This window comes from Tamandua tetradactyla, chromosome 3 (genome assembly GCF_023851605.1).
Source record: "Tamandua tetradactyla isolate mTamTet1 chromosome 3, mTamTet1.pri, whole genome shotgun sequence".
NCBI classification, from domain to species: domain Eukaryota; kingdom Metazoa; phylum Chordata; class Mammalia; order Pilosa; family Myrmecophagidae; genus Tamandua; species Tamandua tetradactyla.
This window is the reverse complement of record NC_135329.1, coordinates 105,270,545-105,293,481: the sequence shown is the minus strand read 5'-3', so window position 1 is coordinate 105,293,481 and position 22,937 is coordinate 105,270,545. Positions and strand designations below refer to the sequence as shown.

The 22,937-nt window shown below is 38.4% G+C and overlaps 1 protein-coding gene, 1 long non-coding RNA gene and 1 pseudogene across 16 annotated transcripts in view; 1 reads left to right on the top strand and 2 right to left on the bottom strand.

Annotated features, from left to right (window-relative positions):
• LOC143677577 (uncharacterized) overlaps nt 1-22,937 on the top strand; it is an 88,589-nt gene that overhangs the window by 24,979 nt on the left and 40,673 nt on the right. For all 3 annotated transcript variants that reach the window (XR_013172687.1, XR_013172688.1, XR_013172689.1), the window contains exons 2-3: nt 19,623-19,658; nt 22,230-22,342. This is a non-coding gene — a long non-coding RNA (uncharacterized LOC143677577). The remainder of the gene's footprint in view (nt 1-19,622; nt 19,659-22,229; nt 22,343-22,937) is intronic.
• LOC143676775 (nucleolin pseudogene) lies at nt 2,395-3,687 on the bottom strand (annotated as a pseudogene).
• The window catches only part of R3HDM1 (R3H domain containing 1), a 157,989-nt gene continuing 144,854 nt past the window's right edge, over nt 9,803-22,937 (bottom strand). For 10 of the 13 annotated variants that reach the window (XM_077153646.1, XM_077153649.1, XM_077153653.1 and 7 more), the window contains 4 exons: nt 19,177-19,321; nt 12,471-12,553; nt 11,919-12,003; nt 9,803-11,130 (listed from right to left, as the gene is read on the bottom strand). In XM_077153646.1, the coding sequence (XP_077009761.1) occupies nt 10,769-11,130; nt 11,919-12,003; nt 12,471-12,553; nt 19,177-19,321 (675 nt within the window). In that variant the 3' untranslated portion in view covers nt 9,803-10,768. The remainder of the gene's footprint in view (nt 11,131-11,918; nt 12,004-12,470; nt 12,554-19,176; nt 19,322-22,937) is intronic. The other 3 variants (XM_077153655.1, XM_077153656.1, XM_077153652.1) reach the window with 3 other exon arrangements.

Genomic DNA, 22,937 nt, shown 5'->3' with positions numbered 1-22,937 from the left:
ACATGTGTGGGGCTCACTGAACACGCAGGAACAGAGAGCCCCGAGCCTGGGTTTGGGGAAGCTTTTAAGGGGTAGGAGGAGGGGGGTGAGGGTCGAGCATGGGTTACAGGTGCTGCTTCATGCAAGAAGCAGATAACAAACATTTTGCAAGAAGCAGATAGCAAACATTTTGCAAGAAGCAGATAACATTTTTCGCGCATGAGTCATGGGAGCTGCTTCATGCAAGAAGCAGTTGTCTCGTTGTGCAAAACTCCCTTACTTAACCTTCTCAGTTGCATTCTTAGATAAACTTCCTCCAGCAGTTACAACCTTGCATAATCAAGGCAGCAGATAACCTTGCATAACCAAGGCAGCAGATAACCGCCCCTGGGAAGTTCCGGGTTGTTTTTCTTAGCCTGATGGGGCCCATAACTCTTTTCTTTACAATTCTTAACTCACACCAAATGCATAGCAGTGAATATAAAATGACACAAATACTTTTGCTGGATATTTCTATCATTCAGAAGCTAAAATATATGTAAATAGCTAAATTAAGCAAGAAAAATTAGCTACTGTTAAGCTTTATAAAATCCTTCTTTACAATATCATTGTTCAATCATCATCAAGAAACATGGCTACTGGAACACAGCTCTACATTTTCAGGCAGTTCCCTCCAGCCTCTCCACTACATCTTGAACAACAAGGTGATATCTACTTAATGCATAAGAATAACCTCCAGGATAACCTCTCAACTCTGTTTGGAATCTCTCAGCCATTGACACTTAATCTCATTTCACTCTTCCCCCTTTGGTCAAGAAGGTTCTCTCAATCCTTTGATGTTAATTCTCAGCTCATTCTAGGGTTTTTCTCAGTCCCTTGATGCTGAGTCTCAGCTCATTCCAGGATCTCTGTCCCACGTTGCCAGGAAGGTCCACATCCCTGGGAGTCATGTCCCATGCAGAGAGGGGGAGGGTGGTGAGACTGCTCATCATGTTGGCTGGAGAGAGAGTCCACATCTGAGCAACAAAAAGGCTTTCTTGGGGGTGACTCTTAGGCCTAAATTTTAAGTAGACTTGACCTATCCTTTGTGGGGTTAAGTTTCATATGAACAAACCCCAAGACTGGGGGCTCAGCCTATAGCTTTGGTTGTCCACACTGCTTGTGAGAATATCAAGAATTCAACTTGGGGAAGTTGAATTTCTCCCCACTCTCACCATTCCCTGAAGGGGGCTTGCAAATACTTTTCCAGTCACTGATCAAATCACTCTGGGATTCATCGGGGCATCACTCTGGACAAACCAACAAATCTCATGTGCTACCTGAGATTCCAAGTACTTATGACATTCAATCAAACTATCTACATGAGTTATATTAGGAAATGCTCTAGTCAAATTATAAATTTTTTGGGCCACGGTGGCTCAGCAGGTAAGAATGTTTGCCTGCCAAGCCCGAGGACCTGGGTTCGATTCCTGGTGCCTGCCCATGTAAAAAAAAAATATATATATATATATATTAATTTTGTAACGAATAAACATTTTTTGCTTTAGTCTCACACATAAGTTGAAACTTTAAAATATTAATTACCATCTATTTTCAACACCCTGCAATAATGACATTCTTTTGTTCTTCCTCATGAAAAACATTTTTTAAATTTCTACATTTAGTCACTATTATTATACACTCTAGGCATTCGTAGATTGGTAGATTCTCCCTGCTGGGGTGTGGTGGAGAAGGAGGAGAGGTTGTAGGCTGGTTTTAATGGCTTCAAATTACCAAGACCTGGGGTCTGAATTCCTTGAGGGAGGGATTCCACCTGAGTTAGGCTTCACCCCTCCCCTGGGGAAGGCACAGGCTCCAGACAAGCCCTCAAATGAGCTTGTTTCTGCCTATGCCTGGGGCAGTTGCAGCCTGAGAAGCCTTTTAGAAACACAGCAACAAAAACCTCTGTTTCCTTCTTTTTTTTTTTTTCTGGCAGCCCTTCCCCCTTGGCGCTGGGGCAAAAATGAATGACCTCTGCTTTCACCAGGTTCACCTGAGCTGGGGGCCTATTTTTAGTAGTCAGAATTTGTTGGTTAATTGTTAGTTAATTCCACAATTGGCGTTTGGTTGGGCTCAGCCCCTGCTGCTGGTAAAGTCTCTTTCCTTTCCCCTCTGGGAAGTAGTCTGTGGGGGAAGGGCACTGGCTGCCACAGCTTGGGGAACTTACAGTTCTGGGGGTGCTCACAGCTGGTCCAGCTGGTCCAGACTGGGGTACGCTGTGTGTCTGGTCACTGACGTGGCCCCAGGAGCTGTTCTGCATTGTTTCTGGTTATTTAGTAGTTGTTCTGGAGGACGAACTAAAATGCGCACCTTGTTAAGCCACCATCTTGGCCTGGAAGTCCACCCTTAACTTTTCTCTCCCTCATTTTTATAAGACTATTGTTGGATATAGAATTCTTGGTTGGCATTTTTTGCGTTCAGCATTTTAAGTATGTCTTCCCACTGCCTTCTTGCCTTCATGGTTTCTGATGAGAAATTAGCGTGCAATTTTACTGAGGCTCCCTGTATCTGATATGAACCTGTGAGCACCAAGGCTTTTTCCAGGTCTTCAGTAGATTCAAAATCCATGTAGCCAAACTTCCTAGACACACCAATTCTGATGTCCATCATTTTTAGCAAAAAGGGCCACCGATTCAGGAGCAGATTTGTTGAAGTTCAGGTTTCTAACAAAAACAATGAAAGCTGTAATTTCTAACACTTCTATTTTCTGTTTCTTGGCTTCAAGAGTGGTTTACTGCTTGGACATTTCCTTCTGTCATTTTCCAGGTGCTTCTTTGACAGGCTTTTCCTCTTCTTCCTCCTCCTCCTCATCATTGTCCTCATCATCTTCATCGTTGTCATCTTCCTCCTCTTCATCTTCAGTCTTGGCCTTCACAGGAACAGCTTTTGTAGGAGCTTTCTTTCCTTTGGCTGGTGAAGCCTCCATAGCATCTTCTTTAGAGTCATCTTGCCATCGTCATTGCCATCATCTTCATCATCTTCATCCTCATCATTGTCCTCATCCTCTGGGGCAGAAGCAGTAGCTGCTGCTTTCATCACTGCTGGCTCCAATTTATCCTCATCCTTATCCTCTTCTTTGCTGTCTTCATCATCTTCCTCATCACTGTCATTTTTCTTGGCATTCTAACCATTCTTTGCCCCCTTGCTGGGGCCATGGCTCCCTTCCTACCAGGGGTTGCCACCAACACTGCCTTGCCAGGTGTGGTTCCCTTCTTGCCAGACGTTGCTACTGCTTTGGCTGGTATAGCCATCTTGGCTGGTAAGGCTGCTGCTTTTTCACCAGGAGTGACAGCTGCTTTCTTGGCAGATGTGGCAACTGCAACTTTTTTTGTTGGGGAAACCACCACCTTCTTTGCTGAAGTTGTGATGGCCTTCTGTCCTCTTTTTGAGGAATGACAACCTCTTCTCCACTGCTCTCTTCTTCATCTTCTGACATTTCCTCATTGTCACCATCTTCTTCTACCTCCTTTCGGGGAGGAGACATTTTCTTGGGGTCTACTTGATTTTTACCAGCATTCGTGAACTTCATCACAATGGCAACTTAGGATTGCAGAGTATAAGGTGGAAGAGTGGTGCAGATAAGCCCTGAGAAACACAAGCAACATTGATGGCAGCCACCTATTGCTTTTCTTTTGAAGCTTTTACAATTCTCTATCTTTGGCATTTGATATCTTGTTATGACATTTATTTGTATGATCCTGTTTGGAGTTTATCTGAATTCATTGAGCATCTTGGATGTGTAAATTCATGTCTTTCATTAAATGTGGGAAGGTTACAGCCATATTACTTATTTGAATATTCTCTTTCTCTCTTTCCTCTCCTTTTGGGACTCCCACAATGTATATACTAGTATGCTTGATGGTGTCCCACAAATTCCTCAGACTGTTTACTTCTCATCATTTTATCCTCTTTCTGCTCCTCAGACTGGATGGTTTCAATAGTCTTATCTTCAAGTTCACTGATTCTTTCTTTTGCCAGCACCAATCTGCTATAGAACCCCTCTAGGGAATATTACACGGAATATTTGTCCATGTTTCCTTTAACTCTGAGAATATTTAGGGTTGTTTTAAAAAAAGTCTTTACCTGGAATGTACCAGGTCTGATCCTTATTACTGATGTTTCCTAATGCTTTAATCTTCTCTACCTGGGCCATCCTTTCCTGTTTCTTTGTATGTTTTATAATCCTTTGTTGAAACCTTGGCACTGTAAAATTTAATGTGTTATTGCTGGAATTTAGACTGAGGTGTCTATTCCTTAAGCTTGTATCCAGTGTTATGACAGAGCTTTCCTTGAATGCCAGGAGCTAAACAAAAATACGTTGAAATTTTTTTTAAAAAGGAAGAAGGTAAAAAAACAAACAAAACAACCCCACCTTCCCAGTGTTCACAGGTTGACCTGTGTGAGTGCTATTCTTCAGGGCCCATCCATACAATGAGTTCATGGAATAGCTGAATAGCTGCAAGCCAAAGTGTAGGCGCTCTTGGTTTCATGATCTGAGCACATTATATGTCCTACAGGCAGCAATCCCTTGCTCCAAGTAGCATGACCTGATTGCTTTCCCAGAGCATTCTGTATGAGAGCTCATTGAACTGCCTTCTTCATGCAGGGCAAGTTCTTGGCCAGCGAGTCTCACCAGACAGATTAGGCATACATGCTCCAACTATATGCGTGAGTGTTACTCTCCTCCTCCAGAATTGAAACCAGGGACCTTCACTGGGATTGCAGGCCAGACATGCACTGAACCAGTAAAGGGAGAGGGAATAGTCAGCCAGGGTACCAGAAGATCCTATTTCCAAATGGCCTTCTTCTTGATTCATCACTTCCCCTGTTACTGTATTCCTTTAACTGTTCTCTAGAGCTTTTAGAGATATTTCTGTCAGTTCTTGCTGGTTTATCAAAGCTCCTTTGGGGGATGGAATCCTGCATCATATCACTCCATCATCTTGATCAAGGTGGGCTTCCCCTTAATCTAGGAAGCCCAGCTGCTATGTAAAGAAGTCCTGGCCATGCCCTTGGAGAGAGAGGCCATGAGGATAGAGAGCTACCTTGGAGGACGAAAAACCTTGTGGAACAAATGTCCATGTGAAAAACTTGGCATTGTAACTGACAGCTAGTCCTAAGATCCCAGACATGTAAGGCCATACTGAACCTTCTAATTCAGCCCTGGTTGACTACAGCTGATATTATATGGACCACAACCAAGCTGTACTCTTTGGGCTACACCCAAATTCCTGACTGAAAGCATTGTTGCTTTAAAGCACTAGGTTTTGGGTAGCTTGTTAAGCAGTGATAACCGAAACAGGGCAATAGAAAATTGAAACAATGTTTTCCTCATTTTTTTTCTTCTTTCTTTTCTTGTAGTATGTAGCTAATGGCTTATCTGTTTCAATGCTTTTACCCCCAAAGGACCATCCTCTGAGTTTTATCATTTTTCTGTTTTCTTTATCAGAAGATCTTATTGTTTTTCTTTAACATGCCCCTCCCCCCACCCATTCTTATGTTGGTGAAATAAAAACAAAATGAATCCAAGTGAAGACACTAAAAGGAATATGTCACAAATATGCAATATGTAGCCACAACATATGTGGGCATGGTTATCTTGTAAAAGCTTTGTGGTTATACAATTGTCTTCAAGAATCAAGGCTGCTGGAACACAGCTCCAGTTTCAGGTACTTCCCTCCAGCCACTCCAAACACCATGAACTAAAAAGGGATATCTATGTAATGCATAACAGTAACCCCCAGGATAACTTCTCCACTCTATCTGAAATCTTTCAGCCACTGAAATTTCATTTTGTTTCATTTTTCACTTCCCCCTTTTGGTCAAGAAGGCCTTCTCATTCCCATGATGGTGGGTCTTGGCTCATCCCGGGAGTTCTGTCCCACATTGCCAGGGAGATTTATATTCCTGGGAGTCATGTCCCATGTAGGCGGAAGGGCAGTGAGTTAGCTTAGAGAGGCCACATCTGAGCAACAAAGTGGTTGTCTGAGGGTGACTCTTACGTGTAATATAAGGAGGCTTTATATTAACTTTTCCTCTGCGGTAATAAATTTCATAGGGGCAAATCCCAAAATCAAGAGATCAGCCTATTGAATTAGTTGTCCCCACTGCTTGCAAGAATATCAGGAATTCCCCATCTGGGGAATTTCCCCAAGGGGACTTTTCAAATAGTTTTTTGTTCACTGAGCCTTGGGCTTTCTTGATTCCAATTAACATGCGTCAACTTTGAATCACACCTGCGTGTACAGAGCACATTCATGCTAGCACCACACTGAGCACTAATAAAAGGTGAGCTCTAACCTCTCCGCATTTTAAGACTACAGGTACCACATCCTATTATCTGTTAATGTGGGGTTCTGGTCCCTTTCATAAAGTGTCTGTTCTAGTTTGCTAGCTGCCAGAATGCAATATACCAGAAACAGAATGGCTTTTAAAAAGGGGACTTTAATAAGTTGCTAGTTTACAGTTCTAAAGCTGAGAAGATGTCCCAATTAAAACAAGTCTATAGAAATGACAATCTAAGGTATTAGGGAAAGATACCTTGGTTCAAGAAAGCCAATGAAGTTCAGGGTTTCTCTCTCATCTGGAAAGACACATGTTAGACACAGTCAGGGCTTCTCTCAGCTGGAAGGGCACATGGCGAACACGGCATCATCTGCTAGCTTCTTCTCTCCTGGCTTCCTGTTTTATGAAGCTCCCCGGGAGACGTTTTCTTTCTTCATCTCCAAAGGTCCTGGCTGGTGGACTCTCTGCTTCGTGGTACTGCAGCATTCTCTGCTCTCTCTGAATCTCTTTCTCCAAAATGTTTCCTCTTTTACAGGACTCCAGTAAACCAATCAAGACCACCCAAATGGGTGGAGACATGTCATCACCTAATCCAGTTTAACAACCACTCTTGACTAAATCACATCATCCAGGGAGACAATTCAATCACAGTTTCAAACACACAGTATTGAACAGGTATTATTCTACTTTTATGAAATGGGATTTTGATCAAAACATGGCTTTTCTAGGGGGCATACTTCCTTTCAAACCAGCACAGTGTCCATGGCTAGCCTCTGATGCTTTTGTACTTGAATTTCTTTCTATTGAGCAGGTTACATGGAACATTCAACTCCCAGCTGCTACCTAAAGTAGCTGTGGATGTGTTAGCTTGACTCCTCCCATACCTCTCAGGAACTGTGGGTTCTACTCAGAAAACTGTAAACTGTTCACAGGCCAGGTTTTTGCCTAGTGGATAAGGAAAGCATTTTCTTGGCTTTAGGAAGGGTTCAGATCTCTATTTTGTCAGCTCAGATACCAAGCTAATTACCTTCAATTGTCTTTGGCAGCATGGGAAAAACATTTTGTGCTCTAGATTCACAAACACACCCAACATGTCTATGCTATTCATGGACTAAAGGCTTAAAAACCATATACCACATTCTAAGCTTCCTGATATATATAAAAGTAGATCAACAGTTGTGAAGTGAACTTTTCCCTTCCTATAGAAGGGGTTGCTGGGGCTAATATTGCATAGGAAAGAATATCCCAATTTATTGATAAAAGTAGTATCTGCCCCTAAATATGGTTAGTACTTTGGGAAAACCTACTATAGGAAGGATTGCTACGAGGACTGTGGGACATCTGAAGGTGTCCTTAGAAAGATTTGAAGACTGGGTCAAATCACATCTTACATGTTTCCCATGGGTGGTACCTCCTCCCAAGATTTTTATGTAGTGGAAATAAGATTCTAGATAAAAAACAAAACAAAACAAAACAGGGCAACATACCTACTAAGGAATGGGTATGGCTGTAATCAGTCTCATACTATTCCCATGTGATTGTCAGAGAATGGATAGTGTGGCTAAAGGCTGACTTTACAATAGCCTCCTATCTTGTTTAAGCTTAAATTTTTAACCGATTTCCTATAGGCAGTATTCAGTTCCTACAGTGTAAACCAAGAGTCTAAAGCAAAAACTTGGGTTTACTAAAGAACTGAAAGCAGGGACTTGGAGAGATATTTGTGTACCAAGGTTCATTGGGCAAAGAGGGAAGCAACCCAAATGTCCATCAGCAGATGAATGGATAAAAAAATGTGGTTTATACATACAATGTATTATTACTCAGCTTTTAAAAGAAATGAAATTTTATACATGTCATTACATGGGTGAACTTTTAAGATGTTATTTTGAGTGAAATAAGTCCGAAAAAAAGGTCAGATATTGTATGATTCCACTTATATGAACTAGCTAGAACATACAAACTCCTAAAGACAAATTAGAATACAGTTTACCAGGGGTGGAGGGCAGGGATGTTAATGTATAATGGGTATAGGTTTCTGATTTGGATGATGGGAAAGTTCTAGTAATGGATGGTGGTGAGGGTAGTGCAACATTATGAGAAAGTCACTAACCCCACTGAATGGTGTGCTTGGGAGTTGTTGAGACAGGAGAGTTCATAATATTTCCACAATTAAAAAAAAAGAACTAAAGAGACAATGACAATTGAATGTAATACACAATTACTGGATGGGATCTAATAATAAAGACTCAAAAGGACATTATCAAGATACATAGAAAAATTGGAGTATAGCTTTATATCAACATTAAATTTTTTGAGTTGATAACTACTTAAGGTGATTAAGTGAATATTCTTGTTCTTAGGAACTGTTCATGGAAGTATTACATATACAAGTAGCATGATGTACATGACCTATTCTCAAACAGAATAGGTCAGAAAACAGATAGATGGATAGACGGTTAGGCAGACGATGGATGGATGGAATATTGCAAATGTGGCAAAATGTTAAAATGGTGGATCTGGGTATGCTTATGTAGGGGAGTGTGTGCGCTGGAGTTCTCTGAAAGGCCTTTGTATTATTTTTACAACCATCCTGTAAGTCTGAAAATGTTAAAAAATAAAAAGTTTGAAAACAGAATTCTAACCTCAGAGTTAAAGATATTATTCAGTGAAACTGACTGAAATAAATCATGGACTGCAGCTTGCCTCTATTTCTAGGCATGACTGAAGAATAATTCTGGCTGTTATCTGTCCCATATGAGACATTCTGAAGGAAAAAAAAGAGTTGTTAGGCCTTGGAAGAGAATGATTATTCTAGATCTAATTCTTACTCCTTCCCCTGTGTAAGGCTCGCCAATTGGACATGGTTGTAAGGCAGTTCAGAAGTTCAGAATTCAAAATGAAGTTGTTCCAGTTTATGGGGAGGCCTGAGAATCTCTGGGACTAAATGGGACTTGCAAATGTTCTAGAATGAGTGAATGTCTGCACCAGAGTCTGATAATATTTGTTGCTTTTCGCTTTCAAAGTAAACCCCTAAAGCAAATCTGTCTCTTAAGGCAAACCACAGATGGCAGACACCCACCTTTTGGATTTCCGAACAGTCTGACTTTGCCTGGCTAACAAGTGGGGAATGTCGTCCATAAATCATTTGAGCAGAAACTGGATAATTGGGTGCTCAACATATAAACTAAAAACACAAATTCTTCGTCTAAGCAAACAATGTTCTATTTTTAGTAGTCTGATGTGTGTGCAGTCTCCACATTGTCCACAACTGATTGGCATTAACTTTGTCAAAGAACAAAATAACATGAATTGTACTTATAACGTATAACACCCATAGGATAGAAAGAGATAATTTTTAGGACCTTTGTAAAATGACATGGTTTACTGTCTTTCATTGTCTGTAAGTCTGGAATTGAAATCTTCAGTACAGGTCATTAAGTGTTCAAAACAGAAACTCATTTAAAAAGGTATTTGTAATTTAAAAGAGACAAAGAGAATCTATATTTGTAAACATTTATTCTCTTGAACTGAAAAAGGCTTGCATCAGCACACATTGTACAGCCTTGCAAATTACACGGAAACTGAAAAAAAGGTTCCTTTTCATAAGTGCAATGAATCTTTGATATCCAGTGATCCGCTGCAAACAATGAAAACAAATTTTAAACCACTTAAGAAGTTTCCAGCACTCATCAAATGCACTTCCTCGGGTGACTAAAAATAGGATCCACAAGGAGGGGAATGTAAATAAGTGGCATTCAGTTACTGAAGGGACATTTACAAAAAAAAGAAATGCAAGTATTTTCCTGTCAGAATGATTCCTATATTTCTTTGAATCTAAGTGGTTTGATTAAGAGGTGTTAAGAACATAATTTACTCGACACTTAATGTTGATACTACCTAAATAAATAAAGGACCTTATGCGGAAGTTCTATATTTTATGGAAATTGTTCCTCTGTTTAGAGATTTAGGGGATGAGTAATTTTGAATTTGAGGGCTCTCTTTGGTCATCCCCCATCCTCCAAAAAAGACAGTATTTAGTTATTCCACTCCTGCATTCTTTTTTCCCCCGAATTCTAAGTTGGGTCACGATGTGCTGGCTGCAAAAAAGAAATACAGGTTGCAACTGGTTATAATTATTTTGAAGAATAATTTGCTGTACAATAGATCTGATACAAGAAATTCAGAAATATAAAACAAAATAACTATAAAAGTCAGGAGGCATTTGAACAGCATTTCCTCAGAAAAAGCTGCTAACTCTTATCACTCCGATGTGGATTCCTACAGTTATTTGAGGCAAAATGCATCTTTTTCCTGCCACTTTGCTGGATCACTGTCCTTTCTTCAAAAGCTATAATGCCATGACCACACATTCTAGGAGTCTCTATAATGTTAACAGAGGCTCCAAATACCAAGCCAATCAAAGATGGGAGAGGACAGGGTAATCATAAAGGCGAAGGTGGTTCTGTTACTGAGAACTCGCCCTTTCCAAAACATGAAAGTCATAGTGCTTCTTGCTCGTTCTCAGCTTAAACTTGCTAACTGAGTTAATTTGTTTCTTCAGTGCATTCTGTGCAGCTGAAATGGAGGGGAATGTGGCTAAGACGGTATATGTGGAGGCCAAGTCATTGGGTTTAGAGCGTTCAGGGTTGACGGTATTGTCCCCACTACCACAGCAGAGGGGATGATGATGCAGCTGGGGCTGGGACTGTGGGTCCCGGAGCCACCGGATCTTAGCGCCAATTTTAAAGAGTTCTCCAAAAAGCTTCTCGGCTTCCGTGCGTGTTATTCCATCTGGGAGTTCAGTAATTTCCAAAACTTTTCCAACAACTAAAATGAAAAAGGTGTAGGATTAATACAACCCCGCCACTAAAAAGGTAGGTAAAAAGTACTATAGACCTAAATATGATAAAAGGAATGAATATTATTTTCTGAAACCATTCAAATCTAAGAAATTGTAATTGTTTTGGCCATCTTTTAGGTCATTCTCATTTAACCCTCAGGTAGAGTGTAGAACTACCTACCTATTTCATGGTCTTCACTGACAGTTGCACACACAAAGTACAGCACTGGACAGTGGCTTCTCTCAGTTAGGTATATCACAGGCAGACAGTTTTCTGAATTTAACATTCCCATTGTAAAGTAAAGATAACAATATTTGTCCCAATCACCCCAAGGTTACATGTGTAGAAAGTTAAAGTACATACTTGAAAGCATTTTATCATAGAGAGCAATATATTTGTTCATTCAGACTACTTCCCGTATAGGCAGTAAAGGACTGCTGCCATTCTTGAAGCATACAGAGGCAAAGAGTCTCATTATGGCAAAGAATTCATTCCAGCTGTCCCTCTTACATACTTTTTTTTCCTTTGAACCCTATGCTTTTCCTAAACCCACCTTTATCTTACTATATTCTCACAACTGAAATAAGACAGAGTTAAAAGAACGTATCTGAGAACCCTAAGTTCCAGATGTCATAATTTATTGTGGCTTTTGCCGGGACTCTAGGTAGAGGAAAAGCCATTTCTATGGGGTCTTTTGTTGTTGTTGTTTCTGTGGTCATGTGGTATATTCTGAACAACTGTCAAATTAGTCAACAGTTTTAGAGCCACATTCACCTGCTTCTCCTGCTCCAAGGTCAGTGGATGCAGCCTTTTTGGCTTGTTTCCTTCCTCGGTTTCCATGCCTGTTCCCAGCCTGACCCTGGAAACCCACAAACAGATGAGAAGCAAGGTTAATGATACCGAAAATTTTGTTCAAATATTTAAAAACTTAACACTTGTACATACTCAATTCAGATATTGTACTTCAGCTGAAAACAAACAAATATTCCCAGGCCTTCGGAATTCTGCTTGTGCAGCAATGGCACTTCCTTCCCTCATTAGAAGTCACTTGCTAATGACCTCTAATGAGTAGGGGGATCCTAACCTCCCAGCCACCACACCTTTAGGTAGTGCTAGTGAATACTGCTCAGCCACACAGTGTACCATCTTCTCCCTTGCTGTCCTTAATGGAGCCAGTGACTAACATTTATGCACAAGCTGGTGGAGGCACACAGCTCTCCTTTGCATGGTTCCAACAGGTGGCCTCAGGGATCCTTCCCACATGCTGAGCAAGAGAAGTATGATGTACCAACAAAGACTAGGAGGTGAGACAGCTGGCTTTCACACCTGTTGGTTTGGAATGTGTCCATGCAGAACAGCAGGAGGGTTGTACTGCAGTGGTTGACCAAGTAATGGATATCTGGCATCTCCTGAAAGCCAATAAAATTTTTTTAAACTTTTTCTTTACTTTTATAAATTTATTTACCAGAGTTTTTAAAAGTTGTTACCAACAATTAAAACGAGAAGGATAAAACATATTTGGCAGAGTAAAACAAGTATAAGTACTGACATTTAAAAAAAATTATCATTTCCATATATCCTTTAAATAATTGGAGTAAATTTCTGAAAGACTAAGAACTAAGTGCTTATGAAGGAGGATGAATGGTAGGAACTGGGAGCAAGAGGACAGAATGGAGAGAGATGTCTTTATATTCTTCAAAATATCTGTCGATTTTTGAACCTTGTCAATGTATTATCTAAATAATTAAGGAAGATTAAAAAAAAATGAATGACAGTAGAAGGTAAAAAAAAAAAGGAAGAAGATGTGGAAGACAAAAAATGTGAGAAACTCTATAACTAAATCCTAACATCCCATGTGAAATCCACCAAAATATTTAAAACACCTATTCTACCCACGTATGATCCTAAAAACCATATCTTTCCATGATGATTACAAATGAACATGACTTACAGTTTAGGGGAATAAAAACCTGGATAAACACTAAGCTCTGTATCTCTCCAAACACATTATCAACTGCTGTAAATACATGCATATACACATTTACATATACTTACATATATATTTTTACAGTTTAACCATCTGATATATTTACATTCTAAGTCCTAGGTCTGCTCTTAATTTTTTTTTTTTTTCACATGGGCAGGCACCGGAAACAAACCCGGGTTGGGTCCTCTGGCATGGCAGGCGAGCATTCTTGCCTGCTGAGCCACTGTGGCCTGCCCTTAATTTCTTCTTAAATAGAAATTTGTATTTAAAATTTGATTATGAAGAGTGGCACAGTTCTCGTTATTCATGAGCAAGTATCCCCCGCCTTTCTGAATAAACAAATGGGGGTAGTCAGGATAAAGATCGTCCAATTATTTTCTTTCACTCAGGAGAGCCTGAAGTCATCAAATGGTAAGGGCTTAATAAATGCTGACTGAAAAAACTTTGACCTGGAGAATAGTGTTTTCATTTGTGTTACATCTCATTTTATTTTATTTGGAGGAGGGTTATGGAAGATGTAAGAAAACACTTCCAAGAAATCTAACCACTCTTCTTCTGATAGCTTTATAACAGAGAAGCAAGGTGTGCATTTCCTACAACTGCTTGGGGGCTCTTTTCCTGATTGACACTGTGAAGGTGTTTAGGCAGCTCCTTGGCAGGACATCCCCATGACATACTCCCCTCCTTCCCAAGTTCTAGTTGGAGGTCACAGATATGACATGGGAGCTGAGCACTGAGATCAGAGATGTAATGCGAAGTGTGACAATACATAAAATACATGGCAAAGAACGAGAAGTTCAGTGTTACAATAATGAAGTTAAAAAGTTAATAAGGCTCCAAAACAGTACTAAAAGAGTATAGTGAAAGTTGCTTAAAAGTTTTGGCAAACTCCTGGACAAATACAGAAGTTTAGTCCTGTGGAACAGTATTATTTTAAAATATGGAGATGAGAATTGTAGTCAAGCTATAAATGAAGACCAGATACCCTTCCTTACAAGCAAGGGTTGGTGCTCCTCTTGGGACAATTAATATTAGATCACATATTTTCTTTTTACTATATTTTACAATTTACTAAATATTTACTATTTTTTTCACAACTGTTTCAATTTAGTTTTTACATCATGCTTTATTTTACTAGATTATCAAAGTAATTGGTTTTGTAGAAACTTTTGTTGTTGCTGTTGTCAAACCCTGCGTGGAAGGCTAACTCTCAATAGTTCGCAGTGAGGGAGCTGTTCTGCAATGCAGGAAGCCCTGACACAGAAGCAGGTGGTCTATGAATGGTTTAGTACCAGGTTTTAGACGAATGCGTGGTGCACAACGGCAAGGGGGAGCCCTGGTTCTGGCTATGCGCTATCTTCCAGGGGCTTTATTAAAATTTAGAAATAGAGAATTGTTAAGGGAGAAAATAAAACTACTTTGATAAGCTCATCACTGCTTTGCAATTGGAAAATTTTGAGAAGATAGGATTTTTTCTCTATTAGAGTTCCTGTGGGTTTACAGAAATATCATGCAGAAAGTACACATACCCACCTCTTCAACACAGTTTCTCCTATTAATGTTTGGCATTAATTGGTACTTCTGTAACAACTGATGAAACATTACTATAATTATGCTATTAATTTAGCCCTCTATTTACATTAGGATCTACTGTGCGCTGAACAGTTCTCTTTTTACCTTTCCAAACACACAATTCATTAGTGTTAATCATGTTCATAAGGTTGTGCCTCCATCACTATCATCTATTTCCAAAACAGTCCCATAAGACCAAATAGAAACTCCATACCCATTAAACACTAACTCCCCATTCCCCTCCCCCACTTGACCACTGGTAACATGAGTTTTTTACTTTTTTTTCATATTCTGCTTATTTCATATATGTGGGATCATACAGTATTTGTTCTTTTGTGTCTAGCATATATCACTCAACATGATGTCTTCAAGGTTCATTCTTTTTGTAGCATGTATCAGAACTTCATTCCCTTGTTTGGACAATAATAACCCACTGTATGTATATACCATATTTAGTTTATCCATTCAGTGGGTGATGGACACTGGATGTAATATGTTGTGACATGTGAATCCTCTAATTTTGTTCTTCTTTTTCAGGATGGTATTGATTTGAGGGGTGCTGACCCTTCCATATAAATTTGACAATCGGCTTTTCCATTTCTGTAGAGAGGTCTGTTGGAATTTTTAGTGCAACTGCATTGAATCTGTTTATTCCACATACATGGAATGACTTTCTGTGCCGGTTTGAAAGTATCATGTACCCTAGAAAAGCCATGTTTTAATCCTGATTCAATCCTGTGGAGGCAGCCGTTTTTTTTAATCCTGATTCAATAATGCAGGTTGGAATCTTTTGATTAGTTTATTTCCATGGAGATGTGACATGCCTAATTGCTGGTATTAACTTTTGATTAGATGGAGATGTGACTCCACCCATTCCAGGTGGGCCTTAATTATAATTCACTGGAATCCTTTAAAAGAGGAAACATTTTGGAGAGAGTTAGAAATGACAGAAACGACAGAAGCCTCAGAGCTGACAGAGAGAGCAGATGTAGATGCTTGAAGAACAGTTGCTTCAGAGAACAGAGACACAGATGTTTGGATGCTTGAAGCCCAGCAGACACTGCCATGAGATGTTAAGCAAGCTGGAACCAGAAGAGAGCCAAGGGAATGAGGAGTCCCCACATGGACAGAGGGTGAAAGCAACAGAGCCCAAGAGCAGGGGACCAGCAGATGTTAACCACCTGACTTTCCAGTTGACAGAGGGGTTCCTGACCCATCAGCCATTCTTGAGTGAAGGTAACCTCTTGTTGGTGCCTTAATTTGGACACTTTCACCTCCTTAGAACTGTAAACTTGTAACTTATTAAATTCCCCTTTTGTAAAAGCCGTTCCAGTTGTGATTTATAACATTCCAGCAGCTTGCAAATTAACACAACTTCCATTTATTTAGGTCTTTAATTTCTTTTAGTAATATTTTGTAGTTTTCTGTGTGCAAGTCCTTTACATCCTTGGTTAAATTTGTTCAAAGATGTTTGATTCTTTTAATTGCTGTTGTAAATGGAATTGTTTTCTTCACGCATTCTTCAGATTGTTTATTACTAGTATACAGAAATACTATTGATTTTTGGGTATTGCTCTTATACCCTGCCACTTTTCTGAATTCATTCATTAGCTCTGATACCTTTGTTGTGGATTTTTCTCTCTATATAAGATGATGTCATCTGTAGAAGAGGGGGAATGTTACTTCTTACTTTCCTACATGAATGATTTCTTCTTCTTGCCTAGTTGCTCTGGTTAGAACTTCAGTACAATGTTAAGTAACAGTGGTGAATAACAGTGGGAATCCTTGACTTGCTGTTGATCTTACAGGGTAAGCTTTCAGTTTTTCACCATTAGGTAAAGTGTTAGTTGTGGGTTTTCACATATGCCCTTTATCAAGTTAAGGACGTTTCCCTCTATTCCTAGTTTTCTAAGTACTTTATGAAGAAAGGGTGCTAGATTTTGTCAAATGCCTTTTCTGCATCAGTTGAGATACTCATGTTTTTTTCCCTCTTCATTCTATTAACGTGGTGTATGGCATTAACTGTCTTTCTTACATTGAACCACTCTTGTATACCTGGGATAAATCCCACCTGATCATGATGCATAATTTATTTTAATGTGCTATTTGATTTAGGTTGCTAGCATTCTATTGAAGACTTACATCTATATTCATGACAGATATTGGTATGTAATTTTCTTTTCTTGTCATATCTTTTGGCTTGGTATTACTGTAACGCTGACCTCATAGAATGAATAGGGAAGTGTTTTCTCCCCTTTAATTTTTTGGAAGAGTTTGAGCAGGACTGGTGTTCATTCTTCTTAGTATGTTTAACAGAAGTCATCACTTAAGTCATCTAGTCCTTGGCTTTACTTTGTTGAGAGTTTTTTCATTACTGATTCAATCACTTTATTTGTTATTGGTCTGCTGAGACTGTCTATTTCTTCTTAAGTCAGTGTAGGAAGTTTATGTGCGTCTAGCAATTTGTCCATTTCATCTAGGTTATCTAATTTGTGGACATGTGATTGTTTATAGTATCTTCTGTGGGGTCGGTCGTAAGGTCTCTGCTTTCATACCTGATTTTAGTTATTTGTATCTTCTCTTTTTTTGTCATTCTAGCTAAAGGTTTGCCAAAATGATAAAATTTTGTTGTATATCCTTCCAGTCATTGCTCTCTATATGTATGTATGTATGTATGTATGTGCTGGATATTTTGTAACACTTAAAAAGTTGAGATATAATTTACATACCATGCAGATAAAGGGATTTGCTAAATTCTGAATATTGTACAAACCTATATAACTATGACCCTGGTAAGATACAGAACATTTCTATAACCTAAAAACTTCCTTTCTAGTCAATTCTAATTCCTATCCCTACCACTATCTGATTTCTAACATTATACACTAAATTTGCCTATAGTTACATTTCATTTATGTGTTAGTGTTAGTAGCTTGTTGGATCTTCTCTATTGTCGAGTGGTATTTCACAGTAAGGATATATCACAATTTGTTTATTTGTTCTATTGATCGACATGTGGGTCATGTCCAGTTTGGGCTATGACAAAATAAAGTTGTTATGAATATTGTTGTATAAGACTGTGTGTACGTATTTTCTTTTCGCTTGGCTAAATAGCTAGGAATGGAATTGCTGGGTCATATGGTAAATCATTAACTTTGCAAGAAACTGCCAAATCTTTTCTCAAAGTGGTTTTATCATTTTATACTCCCATCACCAGTGCATGAGAGAGTTTTAGTTGCTTCCTATCTTCACCAACACTTGTTTTTTTTTTTTTTAATGTTTCCCGACATACATGTATTTCTGTATTTACACATATACACATACAGAGGCAGATATGTGATACACATATTATAGGGAATTTTGTTCACAACTTTTTTTTGGGGGGGGGGGGAGGAGTAGGGGTGGGGGAGGGGTTCATGGGCCAGGAATTGAACTCGGGTCTCAGTCACCTACATGGCAGGCAAGAATTCTACCACTATACTACCTATATACTCTACTTGGTGCTGTTACTCTTTCTGATTTAAGTTATTTTAGTGGGTATTATCTCATTCTGGTTTTAATATTCATTTCTGCAATGACAAATAATGAACACCTTTTCAAGGGCTTGTTGGGTTATTTTTATATCTTTTGTGAAATATCTGTGTAATCTGTTAGTTAAAATCATTCATCATTTTGTCAATATTTTCCTTTTAAAAGATTTTAAAAACATGGCTTTTAGACAACTGCATTTCTTTTATGCATATACCATAATTTAGCCAATCCTCACTAAATAAAACTTAGGTTGATTTTCAAATTTTTTGCTATAGTATTCTTTTGTGCATTATTTTTTGTGTGCATTATCCTTAGGATAAATTCTAGGAAATAAAATGAATCGTCTTTTTAATGCCTGTTCCTCTAACTAGATTGAAGGTCGATGAGAATGAGGACCTTTGCTTTATTTAATCTTTTCACATCAAGAGCACAGTATGCCCTCAATTAATGGTTGTTGAATAAATTCCTGATACATATTACTTTAATATAGAAATCAGAAAAACAGAAAAAAATATAGAAGTGTGTGTTATTAGGATTCTAAGGATAAGTTAACCTATTTTAATTCTATCAAATAAACAATTAGCATATGACTAAATAATTATCAGATCATTTTCTCTGTGAAAATCAGCTTTTCCATTCACAATTTAGTTGTGGATCTTATCTCAAAAATTAGCTTCATTAGAATCAAGCTGTTTGTAGTTTAGCAAGAAAGTGCAAGTGAAAATTACAGTGTTTCCCAAATGAAATGAGCCTCAGTGATGAAACAGTACGGTCAGAAGAGTATGTAGTAATACAGCTATACTCGCCTTGTTGGAGAAGAAAATGCAGTCCTGAAGGAGGAATGAAAAGCAGTAGTAGGTAGAACCAAGGTAAATCACAGAGTGACTGGGAATAGATGCCTAAAAATTCTGTAAGGCTTTGACTAGTTTCATGCATACTTACCTTGCCCAGGGACATAAGGTCTAGAAAAGTGGGACATGATAGAAAGTGATGATCCAGAGGGACATACAGTTTTCAGGGTAGACAGCTGAGCTGGTGCTGGTGACTGAGCTGGTGAAATAATGGGACTATTGAGTTGAGGGCTGTGCTGCAATTACAATACATCAAGAAAATGGGTCAGTATTTTAGGCTTTTTGTAAATTTCCTTATGGGTAAACATTTTTTATTCTTTCTGATAACAAATAGTACTTGTTATTAAAAAATTCAACCATTATAGAAATAAAAAATCTCCAACTTCCAAAACAAAAAAAAGAAATCCTGGCAGCACTATTTCTATGCATATGTGTTTATACATACATTTTTCTTTTTTTTACAAAATTGGAAACAGATTATAGATCCTATTTTGTATAACGTGTTTTTTTTTTTTTTTTTTTTTTTTACATGGGCAGGCACCGAGAAACGAACCCAGGTCTCCAGCATGGCAGGTGAGAACTCCGCCAGTGAGCCATTGCAGCCCATCCTGTAATTTGCTTTTATAATTGACAAAATTATAGATACTTTTCCATGAGAGAATATAAACATTTACTCATTGTTTTTCTCACATTAATTGTCATTTTATTCTGATATTTTAGTTCTAAACAATTTCATCATTAGAGAATAACCAAAAATAGTGCAAAGACTTCCCAGATTTTCTATTTGCATCATATTGTATTTGCTTTCTCTCTTTTCTATTTTTTTTCCCTGAACTGTTTGAGAGTTGTATACATAATGTCTCTGTACCCTGAAATGCTTCATGTCTATGTCCCAAAACCAAAGACATTTTCTTATGTAACTATAGTAAAATGATCAAAGTCAGGAAATTAACACTATGATATCCTAATTTATAGAATTTATCCAAATTTTGTCAATTGTCCCACTAATATCCTTTGGTAGAAGAGAAGAAAAATTTCACGTTCTAGCCCAGAATCTAGTCTAGAATCAAGTGCTGCCCCTTAGTTGTCATGTCTCTTTAAACTCCTTTAATCTGGAATAGCCTCAGTCTTTCTTTTTTCATGACTGACATTTTTGAAGATGAGCTTCTAAAGATGATTTTAAAGATGTTATTTTGTAGAATTTTCCCTCACTTTGAGTTTGTCTGCCATCTCCTCATCAGTAAGTTCATGTAAAGCATTTTGGAAATATAGACCAGAGGTGACAGTGTTCCCTTCTCAATGCATCACTGCAGGAGGAATGTGATGTCCATTTACACCACAGTGTTGGTGATGTTCACTTTGATTACTTTGTTTAGGTAGCATCTGCCAGGTTTCTCCACTGTTAAGTTACTAATTTTTTTCCTTTCTAGTTATAAGTATCTTGTCAGGAGATATTCTACAAAAATATTCTACTTCTCATTATATATAAATCCACTAGTTTTAGAATCCAGTGATGATTCTTGCCTGGTGGTTTCCAGGGGTGATTTTCTAATTCCATCATTATTTCTACATTTATTAATTCACATTCTGCTAAGAGGAAGAACTTCATTTTCTCCTCCATTTATTCATTCATTTATTTCTATCAGCACCGACTCATGGGTCCTCATTTTATTTTATGAGCTATCATTCATTTCTATCATTATTTTGATGCACAAAAACTTCAAGTCTAATACCGTATCCTCTGACATGGTACTTTCTTACTTTCTAAGTAAGGAACTTACTTAAGTTCCTTAACTTCCTTAAGTTCCTTAAGTACTTCCTTACTTTCTAGATCAGCAACATGTTCCAAGCTCATTTTGTACTTTCCTTGTCCCAACAGGTACAGCAGTCATTTCTCCAAGAAGCCCTTGTTCCTTTCAGTGGAGAACTGTATTTAAAAACCATGATCTGGGTGGTAGTCTATCCCATTCTTGTTAACAGGTATATTTTAGGGTATATTCCTGAAAGGCACCAGTAATTTATTTAACCAGTAAACTATTGATAAAGGTTGAGGCTATTTCCAATTTTTTAGTGTAACAATGGGGAAGCAAGAAAGTACTTGTACACATATTTTCGTACGCTTGCTCCACAATTCTTAATGTGCCAATTTCCAAAAAAAAGGATCTGTAGATCAAAGGTTATGACGCTTTGACATTTTGAAAAATGTTACCAAAAGGAACTCCAAAAAAGAGGTGTACATATTTTATACTACCACCAAGAGTATATACGAGATATTTGTAACTACATCTTTGCTAACACTGCAAATTGTTACACTCCCTAAATTTCCCAAATAAAATAGATTAAAAATATTTTCATATATTTATCTGTTTAATGACCATTTAGGTTTTTTAAATTAATTTTTAATGAGAAAATTTAAAAACATACAGAAAAGTATGACGAATGACAAATACCTTTGCAATACAGGCCTGTCAAATCTTAACATTTTGCCACATTACAGATGCTGCTCGCCTGAGTTCCTATTTCACTGTCTTCCTTATTCCATCATTTCCTTCCAATCCAGAAATAACAACAGCTAAACGTGATATTTATCTCTTCCACACATTTGTGTGTCTTTATTAAAAGACTTTATTTTGTTTTTTAAGTTTTAGATTTCCAGTAAATCTGTGCAGAGACTAGAGAAATCCTATTTATTCCCACATATACAGTTTCCCTTATTATTAAATCTATCATTAGTATAGGACTTCTATTATAATCAGTGAACCAATATTGATGATTATGAACTGAAGTCAATATTTTTTTCAGATTTCCTTAGTTTTTACCTAATGTCCTTTTATTCTTCCTGGACCCATCCAGGATATCACATATTTAGTGGCTATTTTCTTAGGCTCACTCCTCTGGGCTGTGAAAGTTTCAAAAACAAAGAGGAGTTTTTGATGACCTCGACAATTTTGTGGGGGTACTGCTCAAGGATTGTGCAGGTTGCTCCTCTATTGGAATTTGCTTTTCCTCATGATTAAACAGGGGTTTGGGTAGGAAGATCACAGAGATCAAGTATCATTCTCATTATATCCTAAAGCACCAGGGAAACACTTCACATTGGCAGCTGAGAAGAGACATAACACAGGGTATTTCTTCTTCTCCCAGGGCTTAATCTCTCATTTGTGATGATCCACTTATAGCTCCAGAGGATGATTTTGGAAAAAGAATTTAACTCAAAAAAGGAAAACAGGCTAAAGAGAAGACATTAGCAGGAGGAGGTAAGAGTGGGTGGCATGTGTTACACTCCCCTATGTTGAAGGGAGGGGCCACACCAATTCGGAAGGGGCATTATGCTTCTGTCACATTATGTGCCTTGCAGTTTCCACTGGAAATGTAGATTGTGGTGGGTTAATCCTCAAAGAAAAGGGAGAGAAAGAGTCAGAGAAAATCCCTTCATCCAGGGATTATACAGAAACGTCCTTGACTTCCCAGTGAAGGTATCTGGAATCTCCCTCATTCGAATTCGCTGGAGGGAACAGACCGGATTTTGTCAAAACCTTTGACAGCCAAACCACCCTGACTGGCACCAACTCTTGTTTTCTTCATCAAAAAGTCCGTTTCAATACATGGTGACAGGTCAGAGATACCACCTGCCCCAGACCTACGCCGGACGCGAGAAGTAAGTTGGCATTCAGCAGCCCTGCAGTGGTCCCACAATGCCAGAGATCTGAACAGGAGAAGAGTCTTCCCAATAGCAGCCAGTTGGGAAATGGAAGTTAATGCTCCGCTGTCTTTTAGTTTTTGAACTAGTCTATAAATGATTTTTGATCCTTTATTCTACCTTGATTTTGTCATATGTACTGAAAGTATTTT